A 20,466-nucleotide genomic window follows, 5' to 3' on the forward strand; every position below is an offset into this window, starting at 1 on the left:
AGGAAATGGGAGGAATTTTGTGTGTGCGTGCAAAAGAGAATCTTTAGGAGTATAAAAGGCAACGACATGAACAAAGACCTAAATCTATGTATAAAATAGGCAAACTCTGAATAACAAATACCGTGTCATTTAGTTACTATGGCAACGTGGAAAACACAATGAAGAAGAAGAAAAAAAAGCCCTGCTCAACAATGTTCTCTAATGATGAATGAAAGGGGGGGGGGGGTCTGTTGAAGTATTTGAAAGGAGTACAGCTGAAACCCACTTGAATCTCAAACCCAAAACACCGGTAACAAGCTCACCTGATACTCCATATCAAAGCTAGGCAGGAGAATCCGCCCTTCTCTCCACTCGTCCCCTTGGTCTTCCCTGATGATCCACAGCAGTTTGTTCTCATGCACTGCTTCCCTTCGGACCTGCAGCACCGTCCCGCTCCCACCGGATACCTGGTACCGGAACATCATGCACACGGCACTCCTGGGCAAAAAGACCACGGGGCTCATGATCCGGGCGTGTTGCCTCTCTCTTCTTACGCTGCTCTGCAACCTCAAATAATTCGTGCCATCTGCTGAAGGGGAAGATTAATCTCCAATCAGTATTTGCAAAGCATAAATAGCCTAAAGATAACCGGGCTCATCCACATGAGCACTGTGCAAGGGCAAAGGTTGCTCACACCCTGCCCCATAGATAGGGTCGCTCTGCACTGCTGACATCCTGGACAGATTTTGAATCTGAATTCCTGATGAAGGAACTATATAGGTTATACGGAAAGCACAGAATTCTCAACCTCAGAATTTAAGGCTGCCTGCTGATTCTCCCCTAGTACTCCTCTCCTAGACTTGCTTTTTATATATATAATCATTTCCTTCTCCAGTCAGGCTCCAAGAGAGGGAAATGGGGTAGGGGGTTGGAGATGATCTGGTGAAAAGAGTTGTAGGGAAGGCTATTTATAGTAGGTTGGCAATCTGGGAGACGATGTTTGCCATGATAACATGAACTTATACACTTGGAAGGCTGGTTTATAAATAAAATAGTGGACTCGATATTCCCCTTCCAACTCTACTATTCTATGATTCTATGATTATAATAATAATAAAGCATTTCTAAAGAAAGTTTCCAGTCCTCACGTTTGTGGAGGTACATTAGAGTATGTCTGCACTGCCAACTTTCATGATATTTGCTCTAGCAGGTCATACAGTCTGCAGCAAGTGTGTCCTCCTGCCTTGTTATAGCTCTACTTCTAGCTTTCAGCACTAACTGTTTGGCTCTATGATACTGGGAGGGCAGTCGGCTTCCACATGATGCATCCTCCTTCGAAGAACTCCTAGAGAGGCTCTGTTCTGTGTTCCACCAGCATCTGATGTGTGGCTGGCAGATAACTGGGACAGGGCCTTCCTGGTGAAGGTAGAGACCTGGTTTGGGGTTAAACAAGCCAGGAGTGATTGGGGATGAGTGGTAGGGAGCAAGCCCATTCATAGGTTGTTGAGTGTGACATGTGAACCCAAAGTACCGGATGGTTTAAGGGCTAAGCAACCCAACAGTTAACCCATGGTTTCTTGTAGGCTGTATTATACTAATTGTATTTTAGTGTTGTCTGTATGCCACTTTGGACATTTGTGGCTGAAAAGTAGCCTACAACTTCAATAAATAAATAAATACAATTAGATTTTAGTACATAAAGAAACTATCAAAAGTACCATGTCACCCTCCAAAGATATCAACCCTCTCTTGTTTTCACCACTCCTGCCATCCTGACAATTGTTTCACCTCATTTATCTCATTTTTTTATTTGGATGTTTAAAATAATTTCTTAACAATGCAATCTGGTTGTCCACATCTTGATCCATTCCCAAATGTCCACTTATTCAAGATCTACTTGTAACTTTGCACATGCCTGCATATTTCACGGTCCCTTACAAAGATATCTTGAAAAGTCTGCCATCTATCTTTGTCCGTATTTTGCAAACCACAGCTAAGTCAGTAGTGTTTAAAGGGGAGCACATTGGACTAAAAATAAAAAATAAAAGCAGTAAGCTTGTCCTCAAAAGGCAAAGAACAAACCAACACAAAGGGGGGAGGAGGAGGAGGAAGTGGCATGGATGTGCTGCAAATGAAGAATGGTTCAAAAAGCACACACAAAGCAGGAAAACAAGCAGCAATAGATCACTGAGAAACCAAATATTACAGATTTCATCATTGAGGTGCAGCAATAGGACCACAGCTACAGAAAACAGGAAGGTAGTCTCAGGGCACTTGGCCAAAATATTTAACATGCTACAAAAACGCAGAGAGCCAGGTCAAAATGAAATATGCCACTTGGGCAGGTTGCCAGCCACAGCCTCCTTGGGGCCAGGGACCTGCTGCCTTCTTCTCTGTTCCTGAACCCTACCAAAACGCACTACCTCCAGTTTCCCTTCAGCCTCAATATGTCCCTAAGCTCCTCTCTGTAAAGACTTAGGCCTTAGCTAGACCTATCTGCTATCCTGCGATGGAGGAGGGAAGACCTCGCGTTGTGTTTATCGCGAGATCCCTTCTCTGTCTACACGTGACACGTGGCGACCTCAGCAGGAGAGGCGTCGCGTCCGCCATTTTTTATGTTTTAAAGGACCGACAGAGAACGAACGCTCATGCTCTAAAGCTAAGTCCTTTTTAAAATTTAAATTATTTTCCCCGCTCCCCCCCCCACTCTACCCCCGATGGGCGCAGTGCTCCTGAGGAGCGCTGTGCCCCGTGCACGGTTCCCGGCTCTTCGCGAGTAATCGCTTGGAGCTAGGTCAACCCGCGGCAGCTGGCCACACGTTCCACAGAGACCGCGGGGAAATCGGGGCCAAAGGCAAGAGCTGTATCCCGGGGCAAGGGAGAGATCATCCCTCCCTGATCCCGGGATCCCCTGTGTGTCATGTGGACGCACAGGGACGATCCCGGGGTTTGCCCCAGGATAAAGCCCTGTCTAGCTATAGCCTTAGATGCAAAGCAGAGAACAGTACCCATATCTTTAAAAGTTGTGTAAATGAGGGTTTTTTAATGTGGGAAATGGATCACGCAGGGATTCTCTCTTCTGTGCAATTATGAACAGTACAGAAGGCTTATCTACTTTTGCACCTGGTCCCATTCTCTGTCCAGCCTGGTAACATGCTGCCTCCAGCAGCTGTACTGGATGCTCCACACCAAGATTTAGGGATGGGTTGCCATCTTGCAAATTAGCATGATTGGCTTCTAACCTTCTTGCCTGACAACAGGGCTGCTTCAAGCCTCCCCCAATAGCTTCCTGCAGCCAAGAAGTTGGCAATCTCATTACAACTGTTGTTAAAGAGTTGGCAACCGTATTACAATGTAACCAATTCCTTGTTTAGACAGAGGTGTAGCAAGACTTGAAGGACCTGGCGATTGAAATCCAGATCCTGGAAGGGTGCCTACATCAATGCCTAAAGAAGGGATTACTTACGTTGCCATTGGGTTACCAACTTTTTAATTACAAGGCTCCTGACCCTTTAACAGCTGCACAACAAGCAGAAATGTAGCTTCTGAAGCTTTTCCCATCACTGCGCCTACACACTGGGAAAAGCTTCATTTGGGAAATTTGTACAGCCCAGTTTTGGATTTTAGAAAATTATGATGTTCTGAGAAAATAGGCCACTACGTCAACAGAAGCCAGGTAATAACAGTTGGGAGAAACTGAGACAGATGTCTGTGCTACGTAACACAAGACAATACAGAGAGACTCAAGAAGAGGAATATCCACTGGATGGATAGAAAGACAGCACGTCACCGAGACAGATCAGTAAGGAGGATGTCTATTTCACCAGCAGTCATAAGCATGGAAGTCTGCTGATTAAGACCCTGAAAAGCTTAAGGCACAAGACTGACATAATTAGGACAAGTGAAAGTGCTGTAATCGGCAGAGAAAGATTGACTCTGTAATCATGACATTATTGGGTAGCTGGGTGGGGAGGGCTCATATTTATTCCGTCTCAGATTTGCTCAGCTTGCAAGTCAGAAGCTGTTCCCCACCAACCTGCCACTGGCCAGCATTTCAGACTCATCTTAGAACTGGGAAGGCAAACTGTGTGTGTGTGGGGGGGGGTCCTCTTGTGTGTGTCCATCCACCCCCCACCCCCAGCCCATGGCCCCCATCAGCAGCAGTAAATACTCAGCAATCAGAGCCTAGCTGGCAATTTAGTTGATGATACACGAAGCGAAATGGTGTTCAGCACCTTTTCACGTTCTCTTTTCCTTTCCCCTTCTTCAAATCGCAGATGATTGGCCCTTAAGCACAAACCGTGGGATGAAGTTGGTGCCGTCCGTGAACCCCGCAAAGCTCATTCAAATACCTGAAGCAGGTGTTTAGGGCAAGGGGGGTTATTTTTAGATGAAGGCAAAATTCTATCCCGCATTTTGCTATGGCATTAGGAAAGTGTGGCAGGAGTCGAGTTGCATTTTTTCTCTCTCCTCCTGACAGGCCCTCCCCCACCCTTCCCAAGGCAGAGATACAACAACGGGGAGCGCTTGGCCTGTTGAAATACTGCCTGTTGTGCAGCTATTAAAAAACAAACGAACCCAAAGTTCTGGCAGGTGCTTCCTTTTTTTTTTCTTTCTTTCTCTTTTTTGACAATTCTCTGAGGAGATCGGAACAACCATATTTAAGTGGTGAGATATGGATTGGCTGGATGTGGTTGGAGTTTGCGAAGTCTGCCCACGTTTTAAACATAAACAACGGTGATACGCCCTGCCAAAGCCTCTCGGCCTAGTATGCAGCAAATCTGGGCGGTGGATCTTTTGGATTTTCAAATGTGGGGGGTGGGCCACGTGAGTTGCACCCAAACGTGGCATGGAAAAGCTTCTGAGCTTTTCACAGCACATGCCTACTTCCTTGCCATCCCCATGGAAAAGGGCTCCAGAAAGAAATGGAGTGGATAATAGCGTCATCACAACAGGGTTATACTGTGCAATCACTGCGAATGGCGTGCAAAGGACTCCGAAGTTTTCCAGTTTATAATCTGCTTTTATTGTGAAGTACTCCCAGGCATCCTGCTTTAATTGTGCTTTTTAGCCAAAAGAACCAACCTATTTTACTACCCCTTTAGGAGCAAATCTTTTGTTGTTCCCCGAGCGGCCACTGGGGGTGCAGGAGGAGGATTTGACATGTTTAAAGTACAAATTAAACAAATGCTTACATCTGCAAAAGCTTTAAAGATAAAGACATCAACACTGGCACAGTAATAGATATTAAGGAGGGGTTTAGCCAAATACAGCCAAATAAATACAGGTGGGCGTTTACTAGGGCTCGCTATAATGCTCTCTCTTCCAAGTTCACAGAAGGCAGACATCAAGGAATTCCAGTCCCCCAAAGGTTATGCCCATGTGATTCAGGTGAGAGAGAGAGATCTTCTCATGTGCTTTTACACTGCTTGTTCTACTCAGAGGCCTGGTCAGGCTTAATCCATCCTCTACTACAGGACTTTCCAGGTAACACCGAAGAATTTTATACCAAGTTCCTCCTTGCCTATAGAAACCCCTCAGTTACCTATAAGGTTGCTAAATTCTGCCACTTGGCTATGAGGACACATCAAAACCTATTAACCTCAGAGGACTGTTAAATCTCTGGGAGATGGGAACTAAGGATCTGTACTACTTTGTATGGTTGTTGTTGCTGGATTAATGTTGTGCTGGTCTCGGACTGTAATAAAGTGATTGATTGAAGGAGGGGTTTAAGCATACCAAGTTTGATTCGGATTGGGTCATCCGTTGATTTTTTATGATTTTTTTCCTGGTGTGCAAAGGCTCTTAGGAGCGCTGCCACCCACGGTTTGATTTAGCTAACAACAACGACGACAGCTTTACGCTATGGGGATAATTCGAGGGAAACGGGTACGTGGGATGAAGCTATATGAGACCTGGGCAGCTCATGTTAGTCTGAGTAGAATAGGATGGCTCAAACACAGGGGGGTTGCTTGGGGCTGATTTAATTAGACCCAAAAGATGACAAACAAGTCAGTCTTACTAAAGGAAAAACAGGAACTCAAGTGTCATCCAGTTTATGTATGAATTTTATTTCAAATGTATGTATACTGCCCTTCAGCAGAATTTCCAGAGCAGTTTACAAAAATCAGATAAAGTGCCCAAATAGTTTGAATCCAATAATGTCCTTCTGCCAGAGGAATGGAAGCCACCACTGGAAGGGTTTTCTTCTCCTTGCTGCCCCCCTCCCTCGTTCTACTTGGGAGGATTGAGGGACTGTCCCAAGCAAATTTGGGGGTGTGCCGGGGGGGCGGGGTTTGCAGGAAGGAGTAGAGGATTGGGAAGTCCTGTCCCACAAGCAAAGATCTACTTATGTGGTGTTGAATTTAAGCCATAGTTCAAGATGTTGGGCAAAGGGCAAATTGTCTGGGCGTAATCTATCACTCTCAGTTGTCAGTTGTCACCCCTTTTCAGAGTCTAGTGGTAAACCCATGTCAGGGCAATACTTCATGTGTGAAGACTCACATGAATGAATGCTCCTCTGTCTGAATAAAATTCCCTCCACATGGAAAGGGTCCTAGCCTAGGCTTTACCTTTACATATTTGTTTGCCACATGCAGGGATTTATTTATTTATTTACTAGTAGTAGTAGTACTATATATTATGTATTTGGTATTGAGGAGAATTTAATCTTAAAATGCCATTTTAATCTGAAGTGGTACAAAACAGAAAGCTTATCAACTTGGTGAGAATTCACTCAAAATGGAGTGAGGATTCCACAGTTTTCCTAGGTGGTTGCTTGCATTACCAAAATTGCTAATACAATTATACACTTATTCCCATTATTGACCTTCCTGTACCTTATACAGGCATTGAATGCAATCCAGGTATGCTTAAGCCTGTTGAAATCAATCGGATTAAGTGCACCCAAATCTTTGTTGGATTGCGGCCATTGTGTCTGGAACTATCCTTGGTCCCAAAGCAGGACAATTACGCTCTGGCTTCTTTCAGTGTTGCCAACTGGCCAGTATTAAACCTTGGAAGGTTTGGTCTTCAACTCAATGCCATTGCTAAGGAAGTATTTTTAAAATGTCCTTATATTTAAATGCATAGAACTGTCTATAGAACAGTGGCCAGATTCCAAGACATGGCAACTGTGTCAGGTTTAAAAAAACATATGTAAGTATTGTTGCTGTAACTTTCCATCTTTTCATTTTCTAGGCCGAATATTACTCCTTCAAACCATCTTTCATGTGCACATCTTGCTATGGCGTCTCCATTGACCTGATTTATCTATTTATTCTGCTCATCTCTGGGTGAATTTCAGACAAACAATTTTCTTAACAGCATGGATTTCATTTCCTTCTGCAATTAATGCCTCATATGTTGGAGCAAACAGGGGACATGTAAAAGTGTGCAATACATAGTCTATACAAATTTATCAACCTGTCAGCAAAACAGACCTGAATCCCACCACGTGGGGAGAACAGAAAATAATCACCATGTGGTGAGGCATTTAGGGCTCAATCCTATGCATGTCCGGACAGAAAAACATCCCATAACTCCAGCGTGCCCCAGCCAGCATGGGACTGCACCGTTAGTCATCCACATGCTCTCCCTAAATCTTTCCAAATGTGGCCCCAAACTTACTTTATCTGGGCTGAACTTACATCAAGAATGATGCTTCATAGTTGTACCTACTTCAAAAAGCTGGAGAGCTCATGGTAGCCTTTGACTCGAGTTACTCTTCGTAATTCCCTGCCTTCAAAAGTGAGTGACACGCAGACTGAGAAGAGCTCAGTTTCCAAGTAGGCATTTCAAAGGCAAAATTGTTCTTAGGCACTTATCTTCCATTGAAATTAATAGGTGTCAGGCACTCGAATGTCACACTGGCATCAAAAATTCTGCCACGCATCTAGTATCATAATGTAGCCCTCTTCATTAAAAACATGTAATCAACATGTCACTGGATTTGGAGGAACTGCATCAAGGGAATCAAGTGAAAATTGTCCAGACACTCCATCACTCCACTGACTTCCTTGCCAATATGACCAAAAGGAGAGAAACACTTACATGAGATCAAAGCAGCCATGTAAAATGGACTCCAAGGACATCTTACATTCTCTAGAGAAAGGGTTTTCTTTGTAGAAGCCATGGCTTGGATCCAGACTTTGCTCCAGCCGGTGGGAGAACCTCCTGAAATTTTGCTCAAGGATGCTCCCACCCACAGAAGATGGTGGGAGGAGACGTTTGCCAATTCCCCCCACAGCTCCCTCTGCTTTCTAAAAATGTGCTTTGGAAGGTTGAGGAACCCTATGGAACAATGTGTGTTCAGGGGAGGAGGAATCCTTCCCCTTCTTCCATCAGTGGAATCCTCAATTGAATAAAAAGCCTCCTTAGATGAAAGGAGTCCTTATCATGCAAGGCTAAGTTAGGATTAACAACATTGGGGCCTGCAGGTGTTGGGACTTTATTCAGGTAGGCCCTATGCAAATGTATGTGTATATCCTGCAAGCCCAGACATAATCAAGTGCACACTGTCCTCCTCTCTCACCACGTGTAGCTGGTAGACGTACACAAGTCGTATATAGAGAATATTCAGAAAATATTGTAACTCTAATCTGCCTCCTGCCTTGGTGGGAAATACACAGGTTCCCTAGTTGGCATGGTGCAGAGAAACATGATCTTCTCCAAATGCATTGCTGGGTGTAATCAGAAGGGTGCTAGAATCGAAATTCTCCTTATCACGCAACTGTTAAAAGTACAGTTGCCTTGTACCTAAGGCCTCAGCTAGACGAGGGGGGTTGGAGGGAGGCGAACTCACAATTTTTTGATCACGAGATCGTCGCCCTAGTTCACACGCAGCGTGCAACGTCGCGCACGCCATTTTGGGTTTTTTTTTTTTTTGTTAAAGGGGCCAGAGCGCACGAGTGCTCGTGCAGAAATTGTAAGTATTTTTTTAAAAAAAACTACTTTTCCCCGCTACCCCCACCCCACCCCCGATGGGCACAGAGCTCCTGAGGAACTCTGTGCCCCATGCCCAACTCCCAGCTCCTTGCGGTTACTCGTGAAGAGCTAGGACAAACCACGACACCAGGCCACACGTTCCACGGTCTCAGGATCAGCCAGAGCAGGCTACAACTGCAGGGCAATATCCCAGGCCAAGGGAGGGATCATCCCTCCCTGCTCCTGGGATGCCCTGTGCATCATGTGAATACACAGGGACGATCCTGGGGCGAACACTGGGATATCGCCCCATCCAGCTATGGCCTAAGTTTGAAAGCTCAGTTAGGTGAAACGAGAGGTACGTGGGATCTATCTGAAAATGGGAAGACATCTGTGGCAGAGAGAGGAAAGGATCAAACTATATCAGAGTAGCTGTTTAAGGCACCCAAAGTAATGATGGCCAGACCTAATCAGAAATAGAAACAGATGGAGAGACGACAATACAGTCTCACTAAATGTGAGTGCTTAATTATTTAATTTACAACCCACCTTTCTCCAAGGAAAATGGCACTCAAGGCGGCTGATCACTTTTGATTTCTTTGGGTAGTTCCAAAAACTTTGATGTACACAAGCTTAGCCTTTGGGCCTCATGAACTGCCACCTGCACATCACTGGATCCGTGCCTCTGAGCTTGATGATATATTTTGGAGAGGTGAGTACAGTTGAGGCAGCAGGCATTCCCTGCTCCTGTGCCATTTTAAGCCTGAATTGGTGGGTTGCTGTAATGGCTGGAGGAATCTAATGAAAGCCTAGTGGCCATATAAACAAGACCCGCTGCAGAGCTAACTGCCAACACAGCGTGCCTCAGCCAAGCCGTTCCAGTAATACATATTTTTTGATGCAGTTAATGGAAGGATAACAATTGGCACTAAAGGAAAGGAGGCACCTGAAGTGAGGGGAGAAATAAAAATCTCTCCGACACTAAACCGTTTGAAGTAAAGATTTTCACAGGAAGTTCTGATCAATACTTTCAGAAGTGTCTGTTCTTAGGAAGGAGAAAGCAAACAGAGCTGCTGCTGAACTGGCATCAAATGTTCAGAAAGGTGACCCCCCCCCCAAGGGCTGAGGGCAAATCGGTTCCGGCATTTCTGCCTGCTGCTTCATATGGAGATTTATGAGAGCATCTGGATTCAACAAAGCTAGAGCAGCAGGAACGTGCGACTAAGTGTTGCTCAGCAAGCAACAGCACAATGCCTGCACCTTGGTAAATCATGGGCTGAGCCTTCCAACCTGCCGTCTGGAAAGCCAAACAAATCATCTGGCAAACACGAGAGGCTTTCAGTTACTGCAGGTATCTATTTCTCTGTTTCCTGCTAATGAGGTGTCCTGGGAAATACTGAGCACAGTGGGAATTGGGAAGCCAACAGATCCTGAGGTGAAGTGGAAGCTTATCTTTTAGGGCACACTGTTTAAACCTGGCATCCCTGCCCCCTCAAAATAACAACACGTTCCCAAGGAATACAGCCAAGGAGAATGGTCTCAGCAGTGCAGATAGGACCGTTTCCAGCAGAGCACAGTTTTTAACATAAGGCTAACCCATAGTTTATTTTACCCATGCATTGTTGAATTCTGGGTTCTTGTGTTGTGCGAACCCAGCTGTGCTAACAAACCATGGTTTGTTAATGATGAACAACCCTGAAAGAGAACGCATTGGGTTTAAACTATGGGTTGGATCGTTGGGTTTAAACCATGAGTTGTTCTTACATATGAACCCAGATCAAAGGGTTGTTCATCCAAACTACAGGAGCAGCAGGCAAGTGGTTAAAAAAGAAGACAGTGCGACAAAGGCATTTGGAATACAGGGAGAGAGCAGGCAAAGGCAGAAGGAAGGAAACAACCCAGGGAAAGAGAGAATAAACTGATTTGTTTGATCAACTGCCAGACAAAACCTGGGTAGCACAACAAAGAATGGGTTCAATAAACATGGATTAGCATTATGTGCAAACTAAATAATTGTATAAGGTGCATTTAAATTAATTATCTAATCTCAACAGTGAGCCTTAGGTATTTCTTCTTCACTGGACATTGGTTATGTTGCAGGTAACCCACGAAAGTCAATTCAACAGTAATATTTCTGTTCTTCTACAAGTCAGCACCCTTTAATTAAAAAAACCTCCACATCCAACAGAACCTACCTCGCTTTTCTAAAGAGAACAAATTATCCCTATTCTATAGGTCTTTATCTCCAACTGCTACTTTCAGCGATTTGCCTTGAGTTGTTCGTGCCTGCTTCAACCTATTCAGAAATGACATTAATGAAATCAAAATTTGTCTGCCTTTAACACATTTGCTCTACAAAGCGGATGGATGGAAGCGTTTGATGAGTGGGCCGAGTTTCTGCTCAGGCCAAGGGTTTTGCGTCTGGCCTAAGTGACATCTTCGGGGGGTATATTTTCATACAGGACTATAAAAATGGTTTTGAGCCTCTGATGTTCAGTTTGTACACCTGTGTGAATGCAGGAGTCAGGATGGAAGGAGGAAGAGAGACGTTTTAAGCATACCTTCCAACCAATGTAGGTTTTATGTTCATGTCAGAGAAGAAAGGAGCAAAAGATGTATTTAGCAGCGTCTGAAAAGGACTCCGATCCCTCTGCCCACTCTCCCTTTGATCTTTAAAATAGATCCATAGATCAGCTCCTGAGTTACGAAATCAGGATGAAATCCCTGACTGACTGGAAATACCTTATGTAACAATGAATACACAGCTGGGCCAGCTAAAGCCCATGCATTTAAAATTGTGCCCTTTCTATCCCCATGGCATCCTTCTTACCCGGCAGTAGTCTTGGTTTGGATAAAAATGAATCAATCACCAATAAATGTAATATTTATACCAGGTGGGCATCTTGTCTCACAGGGGAAAAGTCCTCAATTTGATTACCTGTTAATTTACTTGCCAAGTCACCACCATTTTATTTTCTAAATAAAAATCCATCTATCCGCCAAATCAATGAAGACTTACAACATTGCAAGCCTGCACAAAGTCAAGCCCTTAATCTAATCTGGGGGAGCCAGTAAGATGATCAGGCCCATCGCTTCAATCTCTTTTAATTAAGCTTGATTTTTCTGAACAGCACAGCAACTGCAGCTCCCACGAAGTTTAGCTGGAGTCCTGTTATTGCAGCCTACTGAATACCTCCAGCTATCAGGCTAACAACTGTTACTGCGTAATGTTCACACTAAATGCGAGGGGACCCTGCACAGGCTAGGAGCCTTTGTATCCCCTTTCGCGTGTGTCTGGATTATGCAGATGGGTAAGTGCGATTCAGATAATAATAGCGTCACCTCCCCACTCCCCACAGTATAACTATTTCCACTACCTTGATGCATGATAAGCTATGGATCCATTGAACGATGCAGCCAATTGCATTATTTTTTAGCCAGACCAATGTTTGCTATACAGACATGAAGGGCTTCTTCTTCACCCTCCCCTCTTTCCCAGAGCACAGAGGAAGCGCCGAGCCCCCACCCATCCCGGAAAGGGTAAGTGCGAGGAAGCGACATGAGATGTAAAACCAGACAGGAGACGTTAATAATAGCTTGTGAGCTGGAAGAGGCTACATGCCCAAACCCAGAGGGCAGAACGAAGTGGAGGATGGCATGTTACAGGCCCCGTTTAGTTAGGGAAAGCCCTGTGCCTGGTTTCGCTACCATTGTCACCAATGATAAACCACTACATTACCACAAACGAGATCTTCATGTTCAGACTTGCAATGTCGGTAGAGTAGTGGCGAGGAATGGGAGCCAGAAAGTCAATTGACCCAGTTTGCATGGAATGGTGAATCATGGGTGAATTAACCCACAATTTGCTGGGCCTAGGCAGGAGCGAGCGAGTGTGCTCTTCAGAGTCCTCCTCACTTCCACTTTCTGTAAGCAACCTCCAAACACCCCCATTCATAGGTTGTGAGCATGACAGCTGAACCCGGACACTCTGGATTGTGTAACCAAGAAGAAATTGACTTAGCCATGAACTCACCAGGTGGTGTTATGCAGGCCACTCTCTCCCTGCTCCTAACCTCCCACCACACCCCGTGCAATGCAACACAGAGAGAGAACAACAATACCTACCTTACAAGGCTGTTGTAGAGATTATTGGGATAATGAATGTGAAGGCACTTTGCACCCTCTGAAGTGCTCTATAAATTCTAATACTAATAATAGTAATTATGATTTATAAAGTTATTAGTAGTAGTAGTAGTAGTATTTATTACTATTGCTACTAATGCTGCTACTACTACTACTACTGTGACATAATCCTTTAACTAAGTCAGAATATTGGTCCATCTAGCTCAGTATTGTCTATGCTGCCTGATAGCGTCTCCCCGAGGATTCAGATGTGTTTTTCCCAGCCGTACCTGGAGATGCCAGGGATTGAGGGCCCATTGTGGGCAAAGCAGGCGTTCTGCCACTGAAAGCTCCATCCGATGAGCGTTTCATTGCATGCTCATTACTGGGCGCTCACGGAGTTTGCTGAGGTCCCTCACATGACGTCATCTGCCTCCCACACCCTTTCCACCCCCTCTGGCCTTCCTCACGCGACATACACGCACACCCCTCATTAAGTCTGATGTGTTTTTAAACTCGAAATCGCTGCTCTCTCCTGCTGCGTGCAGGAGAAGCAGCGCCATTAGAACAGCGGACTCCATGGGCCTCGTGCTCCTTGTGTACTTCCTCTTTTGAAAAAGGAAGTAACTGAGCAACGAAAACACAGGGCAGAGAAGCAAAGGTAGGGAGCGTGTTAACCCCCGGTGTGATGGAGCGGTGAGTTACAGCTCATCTCCAAATAAAGACAACAGCAACAACAACCACATTTAAATATTGTGGTACGCTTCATCTTCCACAACATTCATAATAAATAAGCTTAATAAGTATTCATGCAATCCTCTTGTGGTGTATTCTTCCTCGGTTGACCACAGAGCGTTCTGCTGGAAGCAAAGTTCAACTCTGAAGGTGAAATCCAACATGAGCCCTACTTAGAGTAAACCCACTAAAATCAATGGGATTTAAATTTGCCATCATTAACTGAAGTCCCAGTCATTTCAATGGGTTTTTAAAGTAGGATTTATTTTGGATTCTCCCCTCAACGCTGTACATGTATACTCAGAAGTAAGCCCACTGACTTCAATGGAACTTACTCCCAGGAAAATGGGTATGGAATTGCAGCCTAAGCCTGATTTTACAGGACACTACAGTAAGCTCTAGCAGAGGAATCCGTTTGCCTATGGAAGGCATGTGAAAATCCATAGGGAAAAAATGTCTGCAATCCCTCCTGGTGGCACGAGGCCTGAAGGATGCATATTCCACTGCCCAGGATAACAGCTGGCGTCTCGATGGTGTGGGTGGGTGGGTGTGGGTATGTCAGGGAATGACCTGCCCGGCTCCGCTATCACCAACAGGGGTCCCTGGCTTTGTAACGGGAGCTTTCAGTGGGATGGCAGGGGGGCCAATCCATGAAGCTAAAGGTGCAAGGAGCGTGGGGCTAAAAAAGGAAACATGATTCCGCCTGAAAGACTATCTTGGAAAAACTGGAATGGAAGCAGCGTGTGTCTCGAGGAGTCATCCCCAATGTCAAAAGAGAGCTCTCAAACCGCAGATGTACACCCACACATGGCGTGGAAAGCAGAGGACATAGGCAGGCGGAGGGCTTCCTTCTGCAGCCTTGACCAGTCAAATACCTTTCAGATGATTATTGCTATGCCAATGTTTCCACCTTGTTTCTTTTAGTTCTGCGCACATGCGGTTGGCCAAGGCCTGCTCTTCCTTCTCATTCTCCCGATAATCAGAGCCTCTAACTTAATGCCTGTCTAGTATTGCGATCCTGAGCACTTTCCACATGCCTCTTAGAGGCACGCCACGCTGCAGAGCACGGTCCATCCCAGTGCTCTATTCTGTAGCCACAGCCTTTTTACGTTCAATATAGAGGAACCTTTAGCGCCTCTCTAAACCACAGCATCTGTCCTGTCCACTGACTGAAAACAGCTGCCTTGCTTTGGGGAAGGAGGGAGTTGCCAAATTTCAAAACCTCTCTGAACAGAAAGAACCTTTCTCGTGCTTTCTTGCCTGGGGCCTGATGCTGATCCTTTAAGCGTAGAAGGGGTGGCCAGAAAAGTGTACAAAAAAGGAAAGTGTGAAGAGGACAATATCACTATTCTTCTCCCAGTTAGCCTATTACAAGAGGGTCTTTTTAAAGGGCATGGGGGCAGGGTGAAAGATAGAAACATTGACTGCTTTTTATTAATCTGATAAAATGAGCAGATAGTTGCAATGTAAAACAAGAGCATTCAGCCCTTCCTTAAAACTAGGGGTCCGGCAGCAACTCAGTACCTCCTGTCCTCCAAACAACATATGAGGTAGATGCTCAACATAATCGATTCAATCCCCCTGTGTTATTTAACATCTATATGAAAGTTCTGTGTGGGATCATTTGGAGTTGTGGGTGCATTGTAATTAGGGCTGTAATTACAATGCACTTCCAAGAGTGGTTCAACGCAGTATCACAGCAATGGTAACACATTAACCTGGCAACAGGGATATCCTCAGAAGCAGGATTCCTGTGGCAAGTTGTCCCTGGCCATATTGTTTACAACTACTGCTTGCCATAATGGATCACCACTACATGCGTCTGCATGCTGCAAGTCAGCAGCACAAAGGTACATCTAACGGAAGATGCCGGCGTTGAGCCTAGAAGCAAAGCAAGCAAAGCAGGCAGTCTACAACTGCCTCCTGCAAGCAAAGTAGGCATTCTACAACTGAGCTCTAGCAGACGCCAAGCATCCCAACAGTGCAATCCTATGTGTGCCTACTCAGGAGTAAGCCCCAGTGATTTATTCCCAAGGCTGCAGTCATATACAGACTTACCTGTAAAGAAGTAACTGAACAACTCAATGGGGCTTACTTCTGAACAGATATGGATAGGATTACAGGACACATCTCCTTCAGCGAGCATCTTTACTCAGTGCCTACAATGTGTGTAGGATCTATTCTAGGGTGACCCTATGAAAAGGAGGACAGGGCTCCTGTATCTTTAACAGTTGTATTGAAAAAGGAATTTCAGCAGGTGTCATTTGTATGCATGCAGCACCTGGTGAAATTCCCTCTTCATTACCACAGTTAAAGCTGCAGGAGCCCTGCCCTCTTTTAAATCTGGTCACTCTAGTATAGCTCCTGCAGCTTTAACTGTTGTGATGAAGAGGAAATTTCACCAGGTTCTCCATATATACAAAGGACACCTGCTGAAATCCCCTTTTCTATGCAACTGTTAAAGATACAGGAGCCCTGTCCTCCTTTTCATAGGGTCGCCCTAATCTATTCCCTCAGCCCTGCCTCCTCAATGGTCATCATGCCCATCTTCCTTTTGAGCCACATACTCTCACGTCTATCTTTTCAGGCAGGAAAGGACTCACAGGCCCACACAAATCTATGCAAACAAACAAACAACCCAAGCAGTTCAAGCAAAAAAGAAACAGTGAGGCTTCTTTTGTGTTAGAGCTCACAACAGATAAACATTGGAGTATGTTTTCCATACAAGGGCTGAGTCCCAAAATATATATGAGGGAAAGTGCCTCTGACCATGTGCAGACTGCATTTCCCTCACTACTAAACAACTACAGCTTAACCACATACGCCCCGGAACAAACTTTAAATTAAAGATGCCAGCCTACAGGTCCTGTGGCATGACTTTCTCACATGTCTAAAGCCCAGCACTTGCCAGAAATTAAGCACTGCCCCTGTTTCCTTTGCCAGCATAATGTACAATGAGAAACCCAGATCTTCTCTGGGAAAGCTCAGTCCTGGTTTTCTTCCTCACTGCTGTTTAGCAGCTCCTAACGAAAGTTCATTGCTCTCACAATCCTTTGCCCTTCTGAGCAAGTTCTCCATCCTATATTGTTCCAGGGCTCAGCACAGGAACCTCTTTTCAGTAACAGGCTGAATGCAGAGAGTCCCATTCCACTAAGTAGTCCTGAACTCCTGGTTTCTCTCTCCCTTTCTTTCCAGCTGTCTGCTTCCCTCACACCTTGATAGATGCACTGTTCCTGACGAAGGCTCGCCACCATAAGCTCGCTGCAATATATGATACGACACAGCGGCCCATATCTCATCTCTTCCAATGAAAAATCTGACTGATGCTTTGGAGAACAATTCACTGGGAAGTGCTCCTGTGCCATACAAGACATCGAAACAGCCTCAAGTATCCCAACCCATAAAGAGTTTGGGAGGATCACACAAAGGCTAAAATGGAGGTGGGGCACACTGATTGAGTGTGCAAACACCAAACTGAGCATCAGCAATCTGGAGCAAATTGCTTCTTCACCAATCACATGCAGACATAAACTCTTAAAGAAAGAGGGGGAAAAAGAACAATTAATTATAAGTAATGTCAAGGGAGAGGAAATGGAATGAAAAATTGAGTCTGGGTTATAAAAATAAGTAATTTTTGTCTACTTGCAGGAGGCTTATTATATTAATTAAACATTATTACAGTGAATGAGTTGGGGAGGGTTATGAAGTCTGGGGCTGGCTGTAAGTGTTCTCTCCTGTTGCCTGAGGCTACAGCCATCCCCTGATATTAATCTTCTAAAGCACTCTAAATGCTGAAGAGATAAACACTTGAAATATGAAAATGTTTCTCCACCCTCACCCCCACCTCCGTAGACACCACGACCCTACGTCAACCCAAGATATTCGCTAGATGCCCAGACAGCCTCTGCTGCTTTCTAAACCAGGCTATTCTGTAAGCTATGTGGCTGTATCAAGACCCACTAGGGGAAATTGTGTGCGGATGCTGGGACCAAACCAGATACGTGCATGTTTGTTAAAATACCTTCTCATGGGTTTGGTTGTGAAGCAGGGGTGGAGGTCTACTTTGATCACTAAATGGCACACGTGGGGAATGGGAGGCCACACACCAAAACCTCCCCACACGCTACTGCTTTGCTGCTACCTCCCCCCAGCCTGGCTCCCATACTGAAAGTAAGTCAGCTGTGTGTAAGGGGGATCTCCAAGCTGCAGACTAAATTAAGGGAGGTAAAATAAGGGGAGAAGGCAAGTTTCATTGCTGTTCCCTGCCCACTCAGTTTAGTGAGAAAAGTAGACACATGTCCCATCCACACTTTAGCCAAACACGGGGATGTCTGGTTTGCCCCTTAATTAAGTGTAAAAGGACCTGTTCCCATGTGGAAGTTTACAGCCCATAGAAATAGTTCATATCCCTAAACATAAAGACATCCTCTGACATGAGGCCATATTGTACTGATCAGCTATTTGTGTAACTTTCCCACAGAAAGTTGCAAGTTTTCGATTGTTCAAAGCCTACCTGTTGTTCACAGTTTTGTTCATCAGCATTTTGCAAGGGTGATCCATTGCATGGACGCGTTTTGGCCCACACGAGGGATAGGAATCACTCACTCATCGAAATGTTACGTCAGAACGGACTGTGAACGGCAGCACTTTTTTCAGGGACTCTGGTAATCCAATCCAGCACATTCCCCACCCTTTCCGTAAGATATATGGAACCTGAAGGCCAATCACCCAGAAATATTAGAGATTTAGTTAGAAAACAAATCCTTGCCACCTGCCTTTTGGGGAAGCTTACTAGGGATGGACAGAACGACCTTAATCCAGGACATGTCTATTTTGCACTTGTGCCCTCTATTCCATCCCATTTCTGTGTTGATTTTTATGGGGGGAAATCCTTAAAAAAATGGATTCAGCAATAAAAAAAAAATCGTTACAAGTACTTCTGAGGTGGTCTTAGGCCTGCCTCTCTCTTTTTTTTTTTTTACAGGTCCATGGCTCCTGTCACACGGGTTGACAATGCAGGTGCAATTCCCCCTGGTAATGACAAAACCTGATGACATGCCTTTATGGGGAAAAAACTATACCTGTCCCCATAGTCCCACCAAAGCACCCCTGCTTTTTTCTGTACAATGTCCCTGAGAGCAACAGCACGTCACCAGGTCCTGTCCCTCCCAGGGGGAATTGCAGCTGTATTTCCAATGAGTGCAGCAGTAGCCCTGTGCACTAGCCACTCTAGGTGGCTGGCATCGGTTTTTAAGAAGTAGGAAAAAAGAAGAGTCAGCCTTCAGACCACATCGTCACTGAGTGAGGTAAGAGACTGGATTCCAAAGTAGACCTATGCCCGAACTGCAATCAGTCTGGGAAGTTCAGATCAGGGGAGCCCACTTTGGAATTTGCACTCACCAAATTCCCTCCCCATTCCTAGGGGTTACTCCGTTGGAAGATGAGTGATGGTAAACAGGCAAGTTTCCATTTATTTATTTATTTATTTTTGCATTTATATCCCACCTTTTTTCCTCCAAGGAACGTAATCCTCCTCCTCTCCACTTTATCATCACAACAACAACCCTGTGAGGTGGGTTGGGCTGAGAGTCTGTGACTGGCCCAAAGTCACCCAGTGAGCTTCCATGGCCGAGTGGGGACTAGAACCCAGATCTCCCGACTCCCAGTCTGACACTCTAGACGCTAGACCACACTGGCTCTTGAAAAACAGCTTGCCACCACAGCTGATTATCCCCTGCAATGTGCAGTAGCAGAGGAGTGTAGGGTGTGTTTTGGTTCACTTGGGGGAATGACGAGGCCCCACAGCCTAGACCAGGGCCCCACATGAATTGGGTGCATGTCCTGTAGCAACGTGCCAGAATCTGCTTCAATATGCTCAGGATCTCTAGCAGGCCCTTGCAGTGGATTTGCAGACCATCAGATTATTTATTTATTTATTTATGGACAGTGTTCTCTGAAGATAGAAAGTCTGAAAGCCACTACTGTATTCAAAACCAATGGTCATCCAGCCAATTGACAAATTAATCAGCAACAATGTTTATATTTCATACACTTTCCCCCCTCTTTCTGGTTCTGCTTAGTATCCTTCCTTTTGAGAGCCTCTTAGATCAGTCAATCTAGTTATCACCCCCAGCTATCAGGGAGAACGAATGGCTACTTTTCAAAACACTGTCCTATTGGTCAAGACCCACTGGAAAGTAGAGGGGAATCAATTGGATTTATTGAATACAGCTCATCACGTACAGATGTTAACGTGATCCGTGCTATTGCGTGCAGGTAGCCTCCAGGATACAATTAAACAGTGTGAAAGATTCCCCTCAAAAAGTAGGCTGATTCCTAGTAATCATTGGACTTGTGGTGTGAAATATTAATGCAGTTTATGAAAAATAAGCAAGTACAGGCAAATATTGCTTCACATCCAGCAAGCCTCTTCTATTTCCCCCCCCCCCAATTTTCTTTGAGGGTGGAGGGTGCGAGAAGCCATAAGCACCAAAGATTGTTGCACCAGATGAAGGAACAGACCTTCGGCTGCCAAGCAAATGTAGTTTCCCCCCCACTGTACAAGAGTTACTTTGTAAAGGCCTAATCATGTTCACACAATCTTAAAAAGGCCCTCGGTTATTTTGTCCTAGCATCAAATGCAAACCTCGGGAGTCCTCTTACACAGGCCCTTGGGAGTTCTGTCCCTTGTTCTTAGGGACAAAT

The 20,466-nt window shown here is 45.1% G+C and overlaps 1 protein-coding gene across 4 annotated transcripts in view; it reads right to left on the reverse strand.

The window, feature by feature from the left end:
* The window catches only part of NRP2 (neuropilin 2), a 212,830-nt gene that overhangs the window by 59,981 nt on the left and 132,383 nt on the right, over window positions 1-20,466 (reverse strand). For 2 of the 4 annotated variants that reach the window (XM_063116131.1, XM_063116133.1), the window contains exon 13: window positions 303-568. In XM_063116131.1, the coding sequence (XP_062972201.1) occupies window positions 303-568 (266 nt within the window). The remainder of the gene's footprint in view (window positions 1-302; window positions 569-20,466) is intronic. The other 2 variants (XM_063116132.1, XM_063116134.1) reach the window with 1 other exon arrangement.

Source organism: Elgaria multicarinata, chromosome 2 (genome assembly GCF_023053635.1).
Source record: "Elgaria multicarinata webbii isolate HBS135686 ecotype San Diego chromosome 2, rElgMul1.1.pri, whole genome shotgun sequence".
In the NCBI taxonomy this organism is placed as follows: Eukaryota; Metazoa; Chordata; class Lepidosauria; order Squamata; family Anguidae; genus Elgaria; species Elgaria multicarinata.